Source organism: Thermobia domestica, chromosome 4 (genome assembly GCF_964235325.1).
Source record: "Thermobia domestica chromosome 4, izTheDome1.hap1.1, whole genome shotgun sequence".
Lineage (NCBI taxonomy): Eukaryota > Metazoa > Arthropoda > Insecta > Zygentoma > Lepismatidae > Thermobia > Thermobia domestica.
The window spans coordinates 9,577,183-9,596,214 of NC_137457.1; the positions used below are offsets into that span (position 1 = coordinate 9,577,183).

Sequence of the window (19,032 nt, forward strand, 5' to 3'; positions counted from 1 at the left end):
AAAAGTTGGAAAGAAATTTATGCCTTTGAACTAAATGCCTTTATAGGTTCGCTTTTGATTGCCGGACTTGATAGATACAGAGACTAACTTGTACAAGAAATATTTCTTGATGACATTCAAACACAACAATCCAAAATTTAATTTAATAATGTCCGTAAACCGATTCCTGAATATAAGATTAATGATTTTATGATACATTAGTAGAACTGGAAGCCATCGTTTTGGCACAATCACTCTTGTGTGGGATGTACTTATGAAAACTTTACAAGGAGTATAGTACCGGAGCTGAATATTACAATTGATTATTTAAATAGTATTTGTTATACAGAGATAGATGTGAATTCTTTTAATATATACAAAAAGCCTTAAAAAATACAGAGTTTAAATATTCTGACAATATTATTCTTATTCTAGATATATTTACAAAGGATTTGAGTACACACACAGAAAACCAGCGTTAATGCCACAAAGCACTTTATCCAATACTTTTGTCATGAAAGTTAGTAGAAATTTGAAATTTCAAACAGGTCGGAGAGAAACAACGGATAATTACTTTACAAGTTTGACTAGCAGTTACTATGCAGTAATATTTCTCCAGTGAGCACAATGAGAAAACACAGAAAGCAATTGTCTTCCACGGAATTGAAATTTTCGTCTCAATTTGCATTTTTTCGCGATGCGGCAATGGTTAGGTATTTTTCACAAGAAATAGAAGTGTGATACTTTTAATGTTGGTGCATCATAATCCCTCGATTGATTTTGAAAGTGAGAAACGAAAGCCTAAAATTATAACAGTCTAAAACAAAACAAAAATCCGGTGCTGATACAACTGTAATCTAACTGTGTATTTGCACCAAAAGACCTATCAGTAAAAATAAAGATGAAACTGTGTTCGATATGTTTACATTCAAAGGATAAGAGGACTTGAACAATGTATTTCAAATGGTGTGAGTACGTGTGCTCGATTCATACTCGCTCTTTGTATGAAAACTGTGTGGAGGTCGCACCAAATTTAAAGTAACATTCAAATGGATCGTTTTCTGGACAATGTAATGAGTAATTTGGGGGAAGTTTCGTGGTTCAAAAATATACCCTTGTGCAAAAGTATCTTTTATATTGCAGCTTTAAGGACAATTTTGGAGCTTTTCTTATATTTTTCAGTCCCAATATCCTATTCAATATACACACTAGACCTGCGATAACTCAAATTCAATTGTCTTCATAAAATGTTTGTTTCGGTTTTTCAATAAGTAATACAGTAAAAGACAAAATGCAATCCCCTGTACGAAACTAAAAGCTAGTTAACAGTGTTTCAAACACAATCTAAAACTCTCATATCTAATTGGATCCGTTATTTTCTGAGGGTATTCAGTAAACATGATAAGAGAACATATTGACCCAAAAGGTTACACACGGATCAAAAATTGGAAGTGTATCCAAAATGTTAATCTCTTTGAGTGCGTTATATGCATATACAACAGATTATAAATGTTGCTTTCTTATAAATAAGTATTAAAATGCACAATTCAACGTTGAACAACCAGTTACATAAGCGATGCAGTTAGTTACTTATTTAAACATAGATTTTTCTTATTCCAAATCTTTAACTCTCTTAATCTTGATAACATTTTAAGAGTGTGTTTATTTAAACAATGTCTAGACTATAAAAGATTAAGATCACTTTAGTCCTTAATTATCTGTTACAGCATATGATGACTATGATTATCGCAGAAGATGTAAGTATGTTTTATATATTTATTCATTTATTGCTAAAATGTTGAGAGCACCACATAAGTGGGAGCAGAGAAGGAATAAAAATGTTGACTTTTCCTTCTGAAATTTCGGATTAAAGTACCTAGAGAATAGTAAGAATTGGATATGAAATTCAGTTTTTCATAATTTGAAATTCAGAGGTTGAGTATAATTACTTGTACGGATAGTCAACTTTCTAACTTATAAACGCAACAAATAGTTTTATAATTGAAAGTATCATCTTTAGCAAAGATGATAATCTAGAAGATAAAAAGAAACATAAGTACGAATTACCATTTCAAAATTAATCCTCAAATATATTGATTCACAACTTTTTTGTAAGATACAATGGCTATATACTGAAAACAATGTTTGGTATCAAGAACTCGGAAAAGAGATAAAGCGCTCTGGAGGGAGGTATACGATATGGCAATTTCTCGAATAAGGCACAATTGAAATTAAGTAGTTTTTGAATTAAGTTAGCATTTTGTACTAAAACAAATGGTACTAACTAATATGATCAAATACAAATAAGTATCATATACTAGCTACATAAAATTTATTACTAAATCATGCCATTAGCGCTATTGATGCAGTACATATTAAGGACGCGCGATTTATTAAATATATCGATTGGGGTAAAGATACGGAAGTAACATCCTTTCTTACAAAATAAATTAATATTAATAATGCCTATTAAGCAGTACAGAAATACATGTTTTATAATCCTAAGGTACTCACGCAACATTTTTATGGAGGTAGTTGGAGAATACTTTATATCACAGGCCGGTAGTAAAACTCGCTCTATAAAAATTGTTGTGAAAGCACCTCAGGTCTCTGAAACACTCATTTTTGGATAGGGCAGATACCAGTTCCTAAGTGAAGTCTTGACCCGAACAAGGCAGTTCCCATACTTTTGGTACTATGAACCTTTAACCCTTTTTGGACTACCGGGACTTTTAAGTCCCATTTTCTTTGCTCATATATTATTTCTCCTATGTGCGTTATAGTGTCGAAGCCTATTCGCCTGACGGGACTCTTGAGTCCCCTTTCCCCTCAGCATTGTTGAGCAACAATAGAAGCAAAATTTACTTCTATATACTCTAATGTACCATCAATTTACTATAATTTACCATATCAAATTATAGTAAGGAAAATATAATTCAGTCGGAAAAGGGTTAAAGTGCATTTTTCATGATTTCGGCAGCCTAAAACACGTAGAAGATGTGATTTTCGCTCTATATTTATTGGACCTTTTTGGTTGGCTTTACTGTCAGAAATCACTCCTCTGCTTTTGCACAATGAATTTAGACCCATTCTATATATATATATATATATATATATATATATATATATATATATATATATATATATATATATATCTGCAGGGGTACAGGATAGGTAAATGTTTATTACTTTCAAGAGTCTGAAAGTTCCTAAAAATTTTGATAGAGTTCTGTATACAGGAGGATAATGTGTATATAGATTTCCCCAAAGTGTTCTATTAAATTAAACCAGTCATCATACTACAAAAATGAACTACGTTTGATTTGTCTTGTTAAATATCAAAATTTTGTGTACTCGTGTCTCGGTTATAGCAAATAGCACGTAATACACAAGATCATTAAAATATATATAAATGTGACTCAAACTAATGATTCCCGCAAAGCCCAATTTTGTACCATTGATTTTTTTGGCTTTTTCTTTATAGACCACATGTCTACTAAAATTAAATGTTGAAAATGTCTGCTTTATGATAATCATATCAAAATATGTAAGGAATGTAACGATTATGTAAATAATTTGCTGCTTCAAAAATTGTACACACAATTGGAGTATATTCACTCCGAGAAATTGGAGATTGAGTTTCGAGTGAAGATCACACATAATATATTATGATGGATAAGAATAAATAATTAGGATTGCAATTGGAAATTTATAGTTTCATAACTTGTCTATCACATAAAGCTATCTCTGGTATCATCAAACATAGAATATTAACCTTATGACGCCAAGCTTTCAAAATTACGTTAATGCCAACCTGGGGTCTGTGCGGACCCCAACCAATAACGTTGTTAGTAGGCACTTGTTTGTTAGGATTTATTTTTATTATATTTTTATTATATTGTTAAATACATTTCCTTACTTCTATTTACTATAACACAGTAAAAATTATATAAATATATATATAGAGTTACTAGAAGAATATACTAAACACAAACCCATTTTTATTCTCCTGCTTAAGGATCTTTGCTTTCCTTCCACATACACACACACACACACACACACACACACATTAACCATATATATTGTGCAACATTTGTGTACTACAATACATTCTACTGAAATTTTCCATATACTACATTTCCTTTATTTCTACGTATTTTCTGATCGCTCACGACTTTCAACAATGTCCATATGGATATCCGTTTTGCACCTTCTCTTTGTACCAACGACTATTGTTTTGAGAAGACACAACTCCCGGCAAGGGGGCGCGGTGGCTCAGTGGTAGAGCGTTCACCTCTGGTGCTTGGGGTCCCGGGTTCGATCCCAGCCCCCGCCAAGTGAACTTTGTGGTGGACAAACACCGTGCTCGTGGGTTTTCTCGGGGTTCTCCCGTTTCCTCCCACTTTCTTCATTCCACCATTTCATTCATTACTCATCATCACCGTCTCCTTTAGCCTAACCGGCATAACCGTGGGACGTAAAACTCAAAGATTTCATTTCATTTCATTTCATTTTTACAACTCCCGGCAAGTTCGGTGCTTCTGAAATAAATATCCATTGTTATATTTCCTCGCTTATCTAACCATGGCTTTACAAGTCACTTCACCAGGTGTTTTACATTCCCTCGTTCATGCCCTAGCTGCTTTCAAACATATATTTTGTTTCTGAATCATTATGGTGTTTCAGTATAGCATACTCAGTAAATTTTATATCGTATTTTCCGGTCATACTTTGAATGTAAACATACAAAAAGAAATCTTCCACATTTACGTACCAGTTACTGATCCATAGCTTACAAATTTCCAGATCTGTACAAGTCATGGTGATTCAGAACTAATATTTCCCTGAGTTCATGGAATGCTGATAACTTGTCTGTTTCCAGTTTCTCTTGACTAGTTTGAATACTATGAAATCAACGAAAGCTAGGGAGACAGTTGAAACGATTCAGCGACATAGTTGCTTGGAATATTGGAATTGTGGTATTTTCACTTGGCCACAATTCATTCAAGCCTTTTTCTGCCGATTTTGGCAATAGCGCCAAATAAATGAAGTCTATTAACGCATATATTTCAGTTTCGTCGTTTTCAGAGTTTTACTTCTTTGCTTTCTCAACATAGATTCGAGCTTCTGTTTCCTGCACAATTAGATTGACTGATTCTGGAGTTTGAAAACTTAGAAGGCAGGTAGTTCATTCTGAATACCTAATTCCTCTGGTTTGAGTTCCCTGACGTTATTTTCTGCCAATGTCTGGTGTTCTGGTGGGTCCTTTGCACTTGATTTTTTTCCACGTTGAGGTGTAAATTCTGTAGTCTTTGTTCCGTGCTCTGTTGACATGACTAAAATTCGGCTAGAACGCTGCGGAAGGTCATAATCAGAAAACAGGTCCACGTCACGTTCATTAGACCTACCGGTAGTTTAGTCTCCTTTCCCTTCCTAAGACAATTCACGTTCATACTCGTAATGGCTGTCCTCCGATTCAACCTCAGTTGCTTTGCTACTAGTTACTTCTAACATCCGCAGAACGCTTTCTTTAGGCAGTTCTAGACGAGACAGTGCAACTAAATGACAGAACTTTCTCAATGTAATTCTGCTTGAAACGCATCGTTTTCTGTATATTTGAGTAGTAATATACTCCGGCAACATTGAAATACAAATAAAATTGAATTATTTCCTCACAAATATTATACAGGAAGTACACTTTTTGTTAAAGAGAATTTATTTGTTTCAAAAATAAGTGTATAGTAACATCCAGTAAAGTATTCAAATTCTAATAGAATAATAAGACAAAGATAGTGCTACCATCTTCTAACAATTTTTAAAACAACACAACTCACTTGTCAGAGGAATAAATATATACTTTTATTTATGATGTCGTTGTTAGGAACTACCAATTAGAAAATTTTATTTATATATCTGCGCATATGGAAACACGGAAAACCATGGGGTATGTACGGACCCCAGGTGTGCTAAATACGTTTTGGTTCTTAAATATGCTTATACTTTCTAAATACAAAAGCGTACAAGAAGTAAATTGTTACGAGTGAATTGTAAACATAAAAAAAGAGATGTTCTAAGTCGTGGATAAGAAAATGAAACAAACAGAGAAAATATATGGACATAATGAAGCCTGGGGTCCGCACGGAGCCCAGGTTGGCGCCATAAGGTTAATCGTTATCCATACACATTTCCATATCATGCAATGCATATTTGAAATCTTTACATGTCCAGCTCTACCAACTCTAAAAGCGAGATTTGTGGGTCTAATATTTAAACCATTATTTTTATTTTTACATGAACAATATAACTTAGAAGATCATAAAACTTTCATAATAAATTATCTAGCTTTCAGGAATGATCCTGGTAAGTAGAGAATACTTTGAACAATTAGCAACATTTTCCTATACATCCTTGCTGATAAAACATTTAATATTTCTTCACACTCATAATACATATAGTTTTTCATGCGGTGAGGTAAACATACAGAAACTTCAATGTTGTGTGCAAAGTTGATAAAGCTATATTTATAAATGCCAATAGAAATAGAAATCAATTATATAAACCATCACCTTGGATACCGCCTAATATGAAGCCAAGAGTCGATATTTACGAAAATTTACTTACCACCTGGCTGCGTCATCACAAATATCGTCGCGCCAAATAAATAACCATTACGGAATGGTCGTAGAGTGACAAACTCAATCTAATATAAAGTAGAATTCCACCTACGTCTACCATATCGAATAAAACACTGTTTATTACTTTCCACTAACATTAAAACTGTTACAAAGTACTTATTTTAGAGGGCGTTAATAGAAACATCAATAAAAAATTTACTAGTTTCGATAGAGTGAATTAATAAAAAACAATTTAGTAAAATTCCCTAAGTGTTCTAATCAAATCAACTAACGGAAAAGCTACCTAGTGTGAGAGAAGAGAGAAACATATTAGATATATTCAGATCATGGTGTTATTTTCAAAAACATAATCTGATAAGTAAATCTGCTGTGATCGTATACTTAGTATAGTTCTAACAATTTTATAATAAAAGAAATTGTCTTCTTTCAATGAAAGGAAATATATATTACGCTGGTACCAATATTACATAATACTGTAGAAAGAATAAAATAAAATTCCAAATAATTGATAATAAGAATTATATGAAGATTAGCATTGATTTGGATATATATCGTGAATTTCCTACATACTAAATATTTCTTTCAATTCCACTTCCAAATAGGCAGAATATACATTTCTGTGGTTTTATAATGTTATATATTTCGGTAATTATCTAGATAGTAGATAGCGGATTTCCAGGAATAGTTCATTGAAGTTACATAACGAGGAGTATGGGATATGATGATAAGAAATAGCAAATTTGACCAATGTACATTGCGAAATATGCAAATATACTAAAGTAGTTTGTAGTGATCTAAAACATGATATAAAATAAGAAAATAAACTTAAGTGTGAAATGTTTACTTATTCCTTAGGTGAGAAGAATGAAACTAAAACCAGGCGACAAGGTAGGTTTAACACAAATAATTTTATTACAGTTCAAATTAGTTGCTTCTTTACATTCATGACAAATATGTAAATACGAAATTTTAATCTGAAAGTCAAATATCTTTCTTACGATTTTAGTCTAATTAAATTTTTGAGTACATAAAGTATATTTGCTTTTTATATATTACTATATAGCCACTTAAAGGGACGTGCTTGTTTTTCGACGCGTAGTCCACACATACAAACTTTGGTTCTATCATAAACGAAGAAGTTGGTTTCTCGCAGGATCTCTTGACCATTGAGGTAATGAAGGACATCATCAATTAAATCAGCTTACTTAAAAAAACATAATTGCCCTTATTACCTTTCTTCTCGCAAGAGCAAAAAACTACTGAGAAGACAGACATCAGTCGTCTGACTCCATGCGCAACAGTTCAGTAGACAATGAGCAATGGAAGAAGAAGGCAGGGTTGCGTTATAATAACTAAATCGTTTTTAAGTAAAACGACACATGTTAAGTTTTGTCAGACACAAACTAAACAATAATATTGTGTTCGCAACGCGTAGATACATATTTTGTGAGATGGTACAATATAAATAAAAAAACGATTCTGGAGAAAGTATAGTATGTAATATATTTTTTTCTCTTTTTCCTCAAAACTTGATTTTTCTGACAGGACTTGTTTTACAAAAAACGGTCCAATTAAAAACAAACATTCAAATAAAAACAGAATATATCAAATATGAATTTAATGCAGTAACAAGATATCTAAGAGCGAAAAAATTTAGCAGATGCTATTCATCTTGGACTGCGTGGTATTTACGTGATGAGTGAAGGTGTCCTACTCGAATGGCATAGCATATTGAAAAACGAAGAAACTGACGTGTAACGTGCCAGAAGAAATGGACACAATCTGTAGTCAGCAATGAAGTCGTACAGACAATTAACTCGCCTGCAACTTGTCACGATAATCAAATAATTCCTTGCGTCAAAACGACAGTAAGGTTTACATAGTTGTTAGAGGGTGCTTTCGTTTCCAGGGTAAGCAGTTTCTGCAGAAATAAATTCACATCCTGTGAAACGTTGTAACAAGTGCCTTAGTTTGAATGGTGAATAAGGTGTAAGGTAATGTCCTGCCAAATTTGTGAACTGTACAGCAAAACATTACATTTCTGTAATATGTATAAAACTATTCTTATTCCAATTATATGTCATTGATAAACAAAATTGTAGTTTTTCTGAATCACCCTTGTATTAACGGCCGATATATTTTTTTTAGAAAGAAGACACTAGCAAATCTACTTACATCTTTAATGTTATTATAAGACTTTCTATATCTCTTAACCATTACTATTTAGTAAATGTCTTATGGATATATTATGTTACCTGTTGTTGTAAAACGTTTAAGGTAAAAATAATGACTACATTCTGATTGAAAAACATATGTTCTATTATAAAATATAGTAAATTCATGCAGAGTGCGTTCTGAAGTACGTAAATGGAATAAATTAGATTGTATGTCAATGATCTAAAAGTGAAATATTCATATATTCCTTAGGAGAGAAGAACGAAACTAAAACCAGTCGACGGGGTATGTAAAAATTTAATATTTTTTGTCACTTCAAATTAGTTGCATTTAAAAAAATATGACAAATATGAAAATATGAAATTAATATAATTTAAGCCAATTGAGTTTGTTCTTATTTAGGGTTTTAATTGTCAATATTTTTGTGCATTTGGTTTCCAATACATATTTAAAATGGTATTTATATGAGGATTTTAGCTTCTATGTATAGTCAAAAACATTCAAAACTTTGTGTCTGTCACAAAGGTGAAAGCGTGTTTTTCAGAGAATAAACTCTTTTGTCCTATGTAGCGTTCGTATCCGCTATCAGAAACAGAGCCTATGTGAACAGGTCAACATGTCAAGGATACAGAGAACCAAGGTAACGTTGACCGGTCAACACATCCCTTATCTGATTGCATAAGGGTGTACAGAGATAGGCAAAAAATAAAAAAAAAACTTCGAGATTGCTTGATTGGTAACTCAGCATCAGAACAAAAGATAATTATTTTACCAATAACAAAAAATATATACAAAGCTTCAATAAATTATAAGAACAATTTCAAAGAATAGCTTTTATTAAAATAAAATACAACAATGTGAAAAGCAAAAATTCAATACTAATAATAAAAATTTTTCTTCTCTCTTTTCTTCTGATAACGCTGGAGTCTAATGAGGACGTGAATTTTAATCAAACGTAGTATGCAAAATTACTATTAACTCAACATGTCCTTTCCAATAATATTAACTTTCAATCCAAAAATAAACAATTATGTTTTTAATTTCGAAATTCGCAATTTCCACAAAGCTAAATGATCTAGAGCTGAATAGATGAGAATATTCCTCTGGTAAATCTTAAATCATTTTATTTGAAGCAATTAAAGATGCATCAAAATTGGTAACAAAGGCAATTCAAAAAATTAGGGGTATCTCGAATTTCTAGAATTCCGTACATTACACGTAGGTAACTACTATAAGGAATAATAGCCCAAAGCATTCTATTTCGTCGAATAAAATTCGGACAGCCGTGCCCAACCACGATACTCGCCCACAGCAACTATCTATTAATATTTTAACCCCAAAAATAACAAACGTCTACTAGGTTTACACCTACTTTCTTGGAACAATTAACTGCTGAAAACAGAAATACAACATCAATAATTAATATACACTTCAGGTTTCAACCCATTCACCAAAATAATATGCTGCATTGTCGATCAATTTTGGAATCATTAAATGGTCCTGGAATAGCAGAAGGTCCTAATCGCAAGCCAGTTGGAGACGAATTGACAACCAACAAACATATAAACATAGCCAAAGGACAACCAAACTAAATATATTTAAAGGGCAACTCACATTTCATTATCTTCTTACTTTCATTTTACCTTCGTGTCCTCTCAAAATTTTCTCTGGATGTCGACTACGTTATATCGAAACAAGAATAATTTGTTCTAACAAAACTATTCTAACTTTCTGAATGTGACCATGACTTAAGTCAAGAAGACATAATTGGGAAACCAATCTTAATAGTCTACTACTTCACTAGTTCAAATTTTCATGCTTCAGTATTATCGAGTATCTCGAAACTAAGTCAGGATACAAATAGAGAAGGTTACTGACCAATTTTAGGTCTAATTCACACGATGGGAATTTTTCTTCAACTGACGAACCTACCTCCCACCTTCTCATTCCACCTCCTCAACGCAGGTAAAATACTATTATCTATCTCTTAAAACACATTAATTGGACCAAAGCTTGGTCAACTAGGTCAAATAAATCCCTTGGAAACACTATGGGGCACAAAAGTATACCTCCAAACTTAGGAGCATGAACCCATTCATCAATCATACGTTTCCCAGAATGCAGAAAATCTCGTAGCAAAAACGAAAAAAATACTTCAAATTTTACACTATTTAAAGATATCCGGTCTATCACTAATTGAACTATTTCTAGTTTCATGCTTCCCTAGCACAGCTTCGCATGCTGTCAATGGCCAACTTCCAATTATTTTCAGACACCTAATTCTTTCATTACTTTTTTTAAAAAATTAAACATCGCACTTCTCGCACTATTATTGTTGTTTCGTAAAGCAGACTGTAATTACAATAACATCAAAGATTATCGAAACACTAAAGAGAAAATTAAACGGAAACAGGAACTAGATCTCGTTCTCCGGAAAAACGAAGCTGCTACGGAGTACAGCCGCATCATACGAGGATTCACGCACAATTCACGTCCTTTACAAGCAGCGCAATCTATCTTGAACTGCCACAAAATTAAGGAATTTGCTTCTTTCTCTCTCTTTCTCTCTCTTTCGCTCTCTCTCTCTCTTTCACTCTCTTTTTTAAACAGAGAAAATATATAGTCTTATTTACTATTTTTTTAAAATAGAAAGCATGATCAATGGAAATGATCACAAATTTAACCTATTAATGAGAATGAATAGTACAGAACCTTGTTATTTTTCTTTTTACAGAAAACTTCACGAGATCGTAACAGGCTCGTCAGAAAAAAGTTCGGGATTACAAATTATCTCAATTCTAATATTAAAATTTACAAAATTTACTAATATATAACAAAACATTAAATTCAATTTAATTAAAATATTATGAATAATAGAATTTAACATTAGAATTTAGAACCGTGTTTGGCATTAGAAATTTTCTTACTACAAGCGTAACAATCCATTTACCATTCTAAGATGTTGCTACCTGGTCTTTTAATGGTTACTTAACATGAGCTTTAAAGAGGAACTTATCTCCAATTTCCAGATACACAGGATTCCGTTTTCACAACATCAATCTAAGCCTCGTTTCACAACTTCTACCCATATTCTTCATTGCTTTCATCCTTACTTCAGTAGATTATTTTCCTCCAAAATCAGAAACATTGATGCCCCATCGGTTCTCAAAAGTTGTATCATACTCACATCCAAAATAAACTTCGATGTGCGATATATTTAATCCTAAATACTCACTAATATTCAAAGTAAATTGAAGCTCTGGCGGAAGAGTTAACCACAGATGATGTTTTATAGAAATGTAAACACTGAGGGATGACTTCTAGGTCTTTATAAATCTTCCGGCCGCGTTCCTACAAGGATGGTAGGGCTCAACCTTATGCGTTTGATTTCTAAACCAAACGAAAATTTTTGAAATGTTCAGATACAAACGGGGATGCATTATCAGTGGACAGGGCCTCCGAAAAACCCAGTCTACTGAAAATTTCCCTCATCTCATTTGAGACTGTAGTTGAACTTATATTTCTCAGACGTTAAAAAACCACAAATCTGCTAGCATTATCTTCTATGAGTATGAACTTAAATCCGTTGGAGTTCCGCAAGGTACCCACTATATCAAACATTCAACGTGAATTGACTCTCTGACTGAAGTTGAAAATCAAAAATCCCATTTTCTTCTAGTTCGACTCCTTAATTTTTTGGCATATATTACATGTGCTGACAAAATTCTTCACGTTATCCTTCAATCCTTCTCAGGTAAAATTTTTCATCAACTTAGGTCAAGTTCTTGACACGCCAGCGTGGCCTCTGACTAGCGAATCTCGATTATAATATTCAATAAGAATCTTCCTCAAAATTTTCGAGATGATAATTATAAAGGGATTCATCATGGAATTAGCACTTTCGAAAAAGATATATTCGTTCAGAAGATACCCTGGTGCATCTTCAGCTCTTTCAACTATTTTAATAATAACAGCTAAATCTTTATCTTAAAGCTGAATTTTAGCTACGGGTTTCTTTACCATGGGCAAAATCCAGAGTTGAGCAATCTTCATGTTCTTTCGAAATGCGGCTAATCCTACCGGACTAACCAAGATACTTAACTACAAAGGATCATACATCCTAGTCAAGAAATCGCAACTAGGTTTTCTCTGATTTAATATGTCGTATTTTGAAACTAAACTGACAGAGCGTCTCAGCGAGAGGCCCATAATTCAGGAGTCTTTTGCTGTTCAGGATCCAAAACGAGACTTTATTATCAGCCAACACCTCGAATTCATTTAACGGATAGTATCTAAAGTGAGATATTGTTTTACAAGACTTATGAATACTATTTCATAAGTACTGCGGTGTTAATCCACCTCGGACAATTTTTTGCTATAGAAACACACAGGTCACGACTGTCATTATCTTGCGAAATACATCAGCTATGCCTTTTCCACTGCCATCCACATTGACTATAAAACGTTTGTTCAGATCAGGCGTCTTCAAAACAATGTTTTCAACCAAATATATTTCAACCTTTTCCTAATTACCTTATGTTCTTGAGTCCAAACAAATTTATTTTTAGGAGGTTTGAAAACACTAATAAGGAAAGTACAGAACAAGGCACTATCAGATCCGACTCAAACTTCCCCCAGAGAACATACCTTAGAAAGGAAGAAAAAATGCGAAATTAGAGCTGTCTCCATGTAGAAACACCGGAGATATGCTCTGCAACATAACGCACCACGCGACAATACGATACAAGGTAAACGTCGCAAGATACCCGTTTGTGTCGGAAACGGAATGGATGGGCAGCACCAGGATATCAAGAAATTTGATATGCTATAACACTGACTTGGCAGCCATCTTGAAAGCCGCAAAAAAGTTTCGGGAATGAACTTGCAAAGGCAATGAACATTGGCGTTGCTCTTGAGGCACATGGGATACTGGTTTGCGACTTACCACTTCGACAATGAAAATGAACTTCACAGTGCTGTTAGTAGATAACTTCATTCGTAGGCAGTAGGTTTGTACGAAGAGGAAACTCAGACCTTGCAAAACGTTATGACATGTGAATTGATTTGAATGGTAAATAAAAAGAGCGGTAGTATGATGTTGTATTTCTCTTCTGTACAGCAACGCATTACTTTTCTGCAATGTGTAAAAGGATTTCTGTATCACCCATTCTATGGCATTTATATCAAAACCGATATCTTTGGAATTGCCCTTCTGCTAGTTGCGAAAATTTGCTTCAAGAAACATCATCAAATTAAATTTAAATTTCAAAAATGTTGTGATAAAAATTTTCAATATGTCCGAGTGATATATTTTTTTTTTAAAATGCCTTACAGCTATACTATGGTATCTATATTTTACAAAGTGTTAAAATATTGTATTTTATTTCATTTTACTCGGCCTATTCATTATTAAATTGTATCAATGACATGATTTTAAAATTGCAGTCAATCATATTGTGATTAAATTATATTAAAGAATTATATTAAAGAATTATATTAAAGAAGATGAATATTAAAGAATTATATTTCATTTTCTTAATAGGTCGTTATAGTTCAAGCTTCTACCGTAAGTTATATGTTTTAAATAATATTCATTAAACATATATTGTATATTTGAGTGTAATGTATTAATATATAGTATGTTTGTAATTTTGTATTAATAAACTAGTTTGTAGAATGTACAAGGATAAACAAAATATGCTAGACTTATACTTACGTAAATCTTAATGAAGTAGCAATATTTTGGATCAAATACTAATATTATATATAGAATACCTATCTTACGAATGACTACGTCCTGTTTATTTCGATTACAAGAAAAGTTTTATTACGTGCTTACTACTTAACCCTTATACACAATGTGGAGGTAAAATTGAAACCAACCTATTTTTTTCTATAGTTATTAAAACTATAGAACTAGAAGTATAGTTGTATAGTTATTAGAACTATAGTTTCTATTGTTCTATAGTATATTTTTTCTATAGTGTTTTCTCCTAGTTTGTAATTTATTAAGAACACTCATTTTTTGATTAGTTTAAGATACAGGAGAATTGTAGCTTGCTTTTATAATATATTATACCAGAACTTGTATACTTACATCATTTGTACGAGTATGAGACATCATTTGGAAAGATGCAAAAATGGATACAGGAGACATCGTTCATTTTTGCATTCTAGATTGCACTGTGGTCATTCGTGTAGTAATGGTCAATTATTATCATATTATTATTCATAAATCTTAGTGTAGGCATGGGAGACACGGGTTCGATTCCCGTTAATTCTTATGTGGTTTGGATTCCACGTTAATCAGTATGTCTCGCCTAATATAACCTCGCTCCTGAAAAGAATGATAAACTCAAAATCAGCTCAACTCTATTCTTAGTCTATTAACGTTTCAGGTGATATCTTAAGAAAATGAGTGGTCTTGCACAGAAGGAAATAATACACAAACTGTTACATGATAGTGAAGATCACTGTAGTGATTCAGAGGACATGGTGTAACCGGCTAGAGTTCGGGTCGCTGTTCGGGCTTCCATTTATTTGTAACCAATTCAGTTCGAGGTCTCTATTTGGGAAAACATTTATTTGTAACCACTCCGTGTAATCTGGTCGCTGTTCCTGGTTCGTGGTCCTACCAATAAGTATCATTCTGATACTTGAACTTACGTGAACAGGACGATGAAGGAACTTTCCAAGAAGAGGTTACAAACTGTTTCCAAATCGCTCGTCGGTCTCAATAATGAGATGAGCATTAGGCGCCGAGAGGTCGGGTGTCTCGTCTCGAAAACCTCACGGACGGTCAAATGGTCATCCAGACCATAACGCACACAAATATCACTCATACCAACAAAGAAAACACACTAGATTAAATAACACTATACTTATTTATTAGAACACTATTATATAAAAAAATAGCGAAGAGGAATGAACACAACACTGAACGCTGAATAGGTATAACAATATCGTCACTGAAATCACACTTTGCATTTCCAGTGCGCGATAACCCTTTAAATATATATGATTATAATTCGGATTTCACTGTAAATGCTTCTCTCACACCATTGACACACTTGAGGAATTAGCACTGGGGAAAAGTTGTCTGGATCGTCCCACGATGAATCCAGTTGTTACGCCGAACAATTCTAAAGCGGAAAGATGCGTCTTCAGCAAATTAAAAAAGAAGGTGTCCACAGTGGATTGCTGATATTGGAGGGCGCGTGTATAACTAACATGTACGCACAAGGTCTGCGGACCTGGGATTTCACTAGTTAGGGGCTAGCCGTAAGAAAACGTCCTTCACCGGCTAATAGCTTGTGCCCCTTAACACAAAATCGTACTTGGTTCCCGACGCGACGTGCGTGGTGGCTACGTACAGTATCGGAGTCAAACTCCCTGAGCACCAAAGCTTAAGGTACGGGCTGCAATGGTCAACTGAAAGTGTTGGCAGTTCATTTAAAAAAAAATCACTCAGTTAACTAACCTGTATGCACATACGAACAGAATACGGAAAATAATTTATGTTAATTTTAGTCAACTGCCTATAATGCACTAGACACGGCGATAACTCTGGCGTGAGAAAGTACAGGTAACGAACTACGAAACAACGCAGTTGGTGCCACTTTGGTCACTGGAAGTTCTGGTCAGCCCGTATTTCTGTAATCTATTGTAATATTTCCATAAGCGATTAAAGAAAGAACTTAATTCGGTTCCAAATAACTGCAGAATATATACTGTGCATATAATAAGTCAGGGAGAAACACTGAAATGGTTCGTCACTAGCTGAACTGTTCTCAGTAAAAGCAATGTTTTAAATATATATATGAGAAAACGATGAAAGAATTCTTTGTCCAACCGTGTGGGAAAGGAGCAATTCCCACCAAAGAAAGAACTTTTATGCGTTGCAGAATAAAGTATAAATCGAAAATAATGATCACTGTCTTTACGAAATATACAGAGTGTCCACAAAAAATCCTTCTACAACCTGGTGGCGTTTATAATGGCACAAAAAATTGATTTAGATCTTTGCAACAGCAGTGGTTATTGTGATAAAGCATCAAGTTGTGAAACTGACACAGATAACGATACATTCCTTGTCTCTTGGATTCCAAGGAGTAATACAGTTACATAAGTTAAATGTTCCATATCCAAATACGGTACTGTTTTAAACAAGCGTACTCCAAGGACTTTACAAATTTGTATAAGGAATATGAAGAAGAAAGTCATAATATGAGGTACAAACTTTGCTGCTTCGTCACCGAAATATGCATTGGATATACTTGTAACTGCTGCGCTTTTCCACGAGGTAATACAGTGTACAAATTTTGAAGGTAACGTGTTGTAGTAAATTAAAAAATAGTTGGATAGAAATTGATGAAGTTGAAATAAGTGCCTTTATAAGTTGAAATAAGTGCCTTTTCAATGCCGGACTTGCGAAAAACCGGGACTAACATGTAAAAGAAATATTTCTCATGATATTCAAACACAACAACCCAAAATATCATGTAATAATGTCCGAAAACCGATTCCTGAATATAAGCTTAATGGGTTTATGATGCAAACCATCCTTTCGGCACAATCACTTTTGTGTTGGATGTACTTATAATAGCTCTACAAGGACTAGAGTACCGGAGCTGAATATTACAATTGAAGAGTAATTGTTGTTGTACAGAGTTAGATGTGAATTCGTTCAATATATATCACAAAAGCATGAAAAAAACACTATTAAAATATTCTGACAATATTGTTCTAACTCTGAATACATTTATAAAGGAATTGAGTACAGAGGAAGTAGAAAAGCTTTAATGCCACAAAGCATTTTATCCAATAATGTTGTCATGAAAATTAATACTACTTTGAAATCTCAAACAGGCCGAAGCGAAACAACGAATAATTACTTTACAAGTTTGATTAAGCAGTTACTATGCAGCTATATTTCTCGAGTGAGCATACTGAGAAAACACAGAAAGGAATTGCCTTTTATCATGTTGGCAAGTAAATCCTGTGAATAAGTTTTTTCTCAATTTGCATTTTCTCATGACGTGGCAATGGTTAGGTATGTTTCTCAAGAGACAGAAGTGTGATAGTTTTAATATCGATGCATCGTAATCCCACGATTGATTCAGAAAGTGAGAAACGAAAGCCTAAATATCTAAAACAAAACAATGAAATCCAGTGGTGATGCAACTGTAATCTAACTGTGTATTTGCACCAAAAATACCTATCTGTAAGAAAAAGGATAAAACTGTGTTCGATTTTTTTACATTCAAGGCATAAGAGGACTTGGGCAATGTATTTCAAATGGCATGAGTACGTTTGCTCGATTCATACTCGCTCGCTGTATCAAAACTGTGTGGAGGTCGCAACAAATCTAAAAGTGATATTCAAACTGCTCGTTTTCTAGAAAACGTAATGTGCAATTTGAGGAAAGTTTCGTGGTTCACAAAATATACCCTTATTGCAAAAGTATCTTTTATAGCACAATTTTAAGAACAATTTTGGAGCTACTTTTTTATATTTTCAGCCAAAAAAAACATATTCAATATGCACACTATACCCCTAATAAGTTAAATCCAATTGTCTTCAAGAATGTGATGTTTCCGTTTTCAAATAATTAATAAAGTAAAAAACAAAATGGAATCCCTTGTACCAAAAAAGAAACTAGTTAACAGTGTTTAAAACACAATCTAAAACACTCATATGTAGCTGGACCCGTTATTTTCTGAGGGTATTCAGTAAACATAATAGAAGAACATATTGACACCAAAGGGTACACACGTATCAACAATTGGAAGTGTGTCAAGAAGTTTAATCTCTTTGAGTGCTTTATGTCAAATACAATAACAGATTATAAATGTTGCTTTCTTATAAATAAATATTAAAATGCACAATGCAACATCTAACATCCACTTACATAAGGCATGCAGTTAGTTACTTATTTAAACATAGACTCTTCTTATTTCTTAATCTTTAACTCTCTTAATCTCAATAACATTTTAATACTATGTTTATCTTAATAATGTCTATACCATAAAAGATTAAGATCGCTTTAGTCCTTAATTATCTGTTACAGCGTACGATGACTATGATTATCGCAGAAGATGTAAGTATATTTTATATATTTATTCCTTTATTGATAAAATGTTGAGAGTATCATATAAGTAGGAGCAAAGAAAGAAAAACAATGTTGACTTTTCCTTCAGAAATTTTGGATTAAAGTATCAAGATTATAATAAGTATTGGATAT

The 19,032-nt window shown here is 33.2% G+C and overlaps 1 protein-coding gene across 1 annotated transcript in view; it reads left to right on the top strand.

Annotated features, from left to right (window-relative positions):
- The window catches only part of LOC145683627 (uncharacterized), a 497,638-nt gene that overhangs the window by 276,604 nt on the left and 202,002 nt on the right, over window positions 1-19,032 (top strand). Inside the window, exons 62-67 of the mRNA XM_081754963.1 lie at window positions 1,707-1,736; window positions 6,322-6,339; window positions 7,470-7,502; window positions 9,042-9,074; window positions 14,332-14,355; window positions 18,859-18,888. Of these exons, the coding sequence (XP_081611089.1) occupies window positions 1,707-1,736; window positions 6,322-6,339; window positions 7,470-7,502; window positions 9,042-9,074; window positions 14,332-14,355; window positions 18,859-18,888 (168 nt within the window). The remainder of the gene's footprint in view (window positions 1-1,706; window positions 1,737-6,321; window positions 6,340-7,469; window positions 7,503-9,041; window positions 9,075-14,331; window positions 14,356-18,858; window positions 18,889-19,032) is intronic.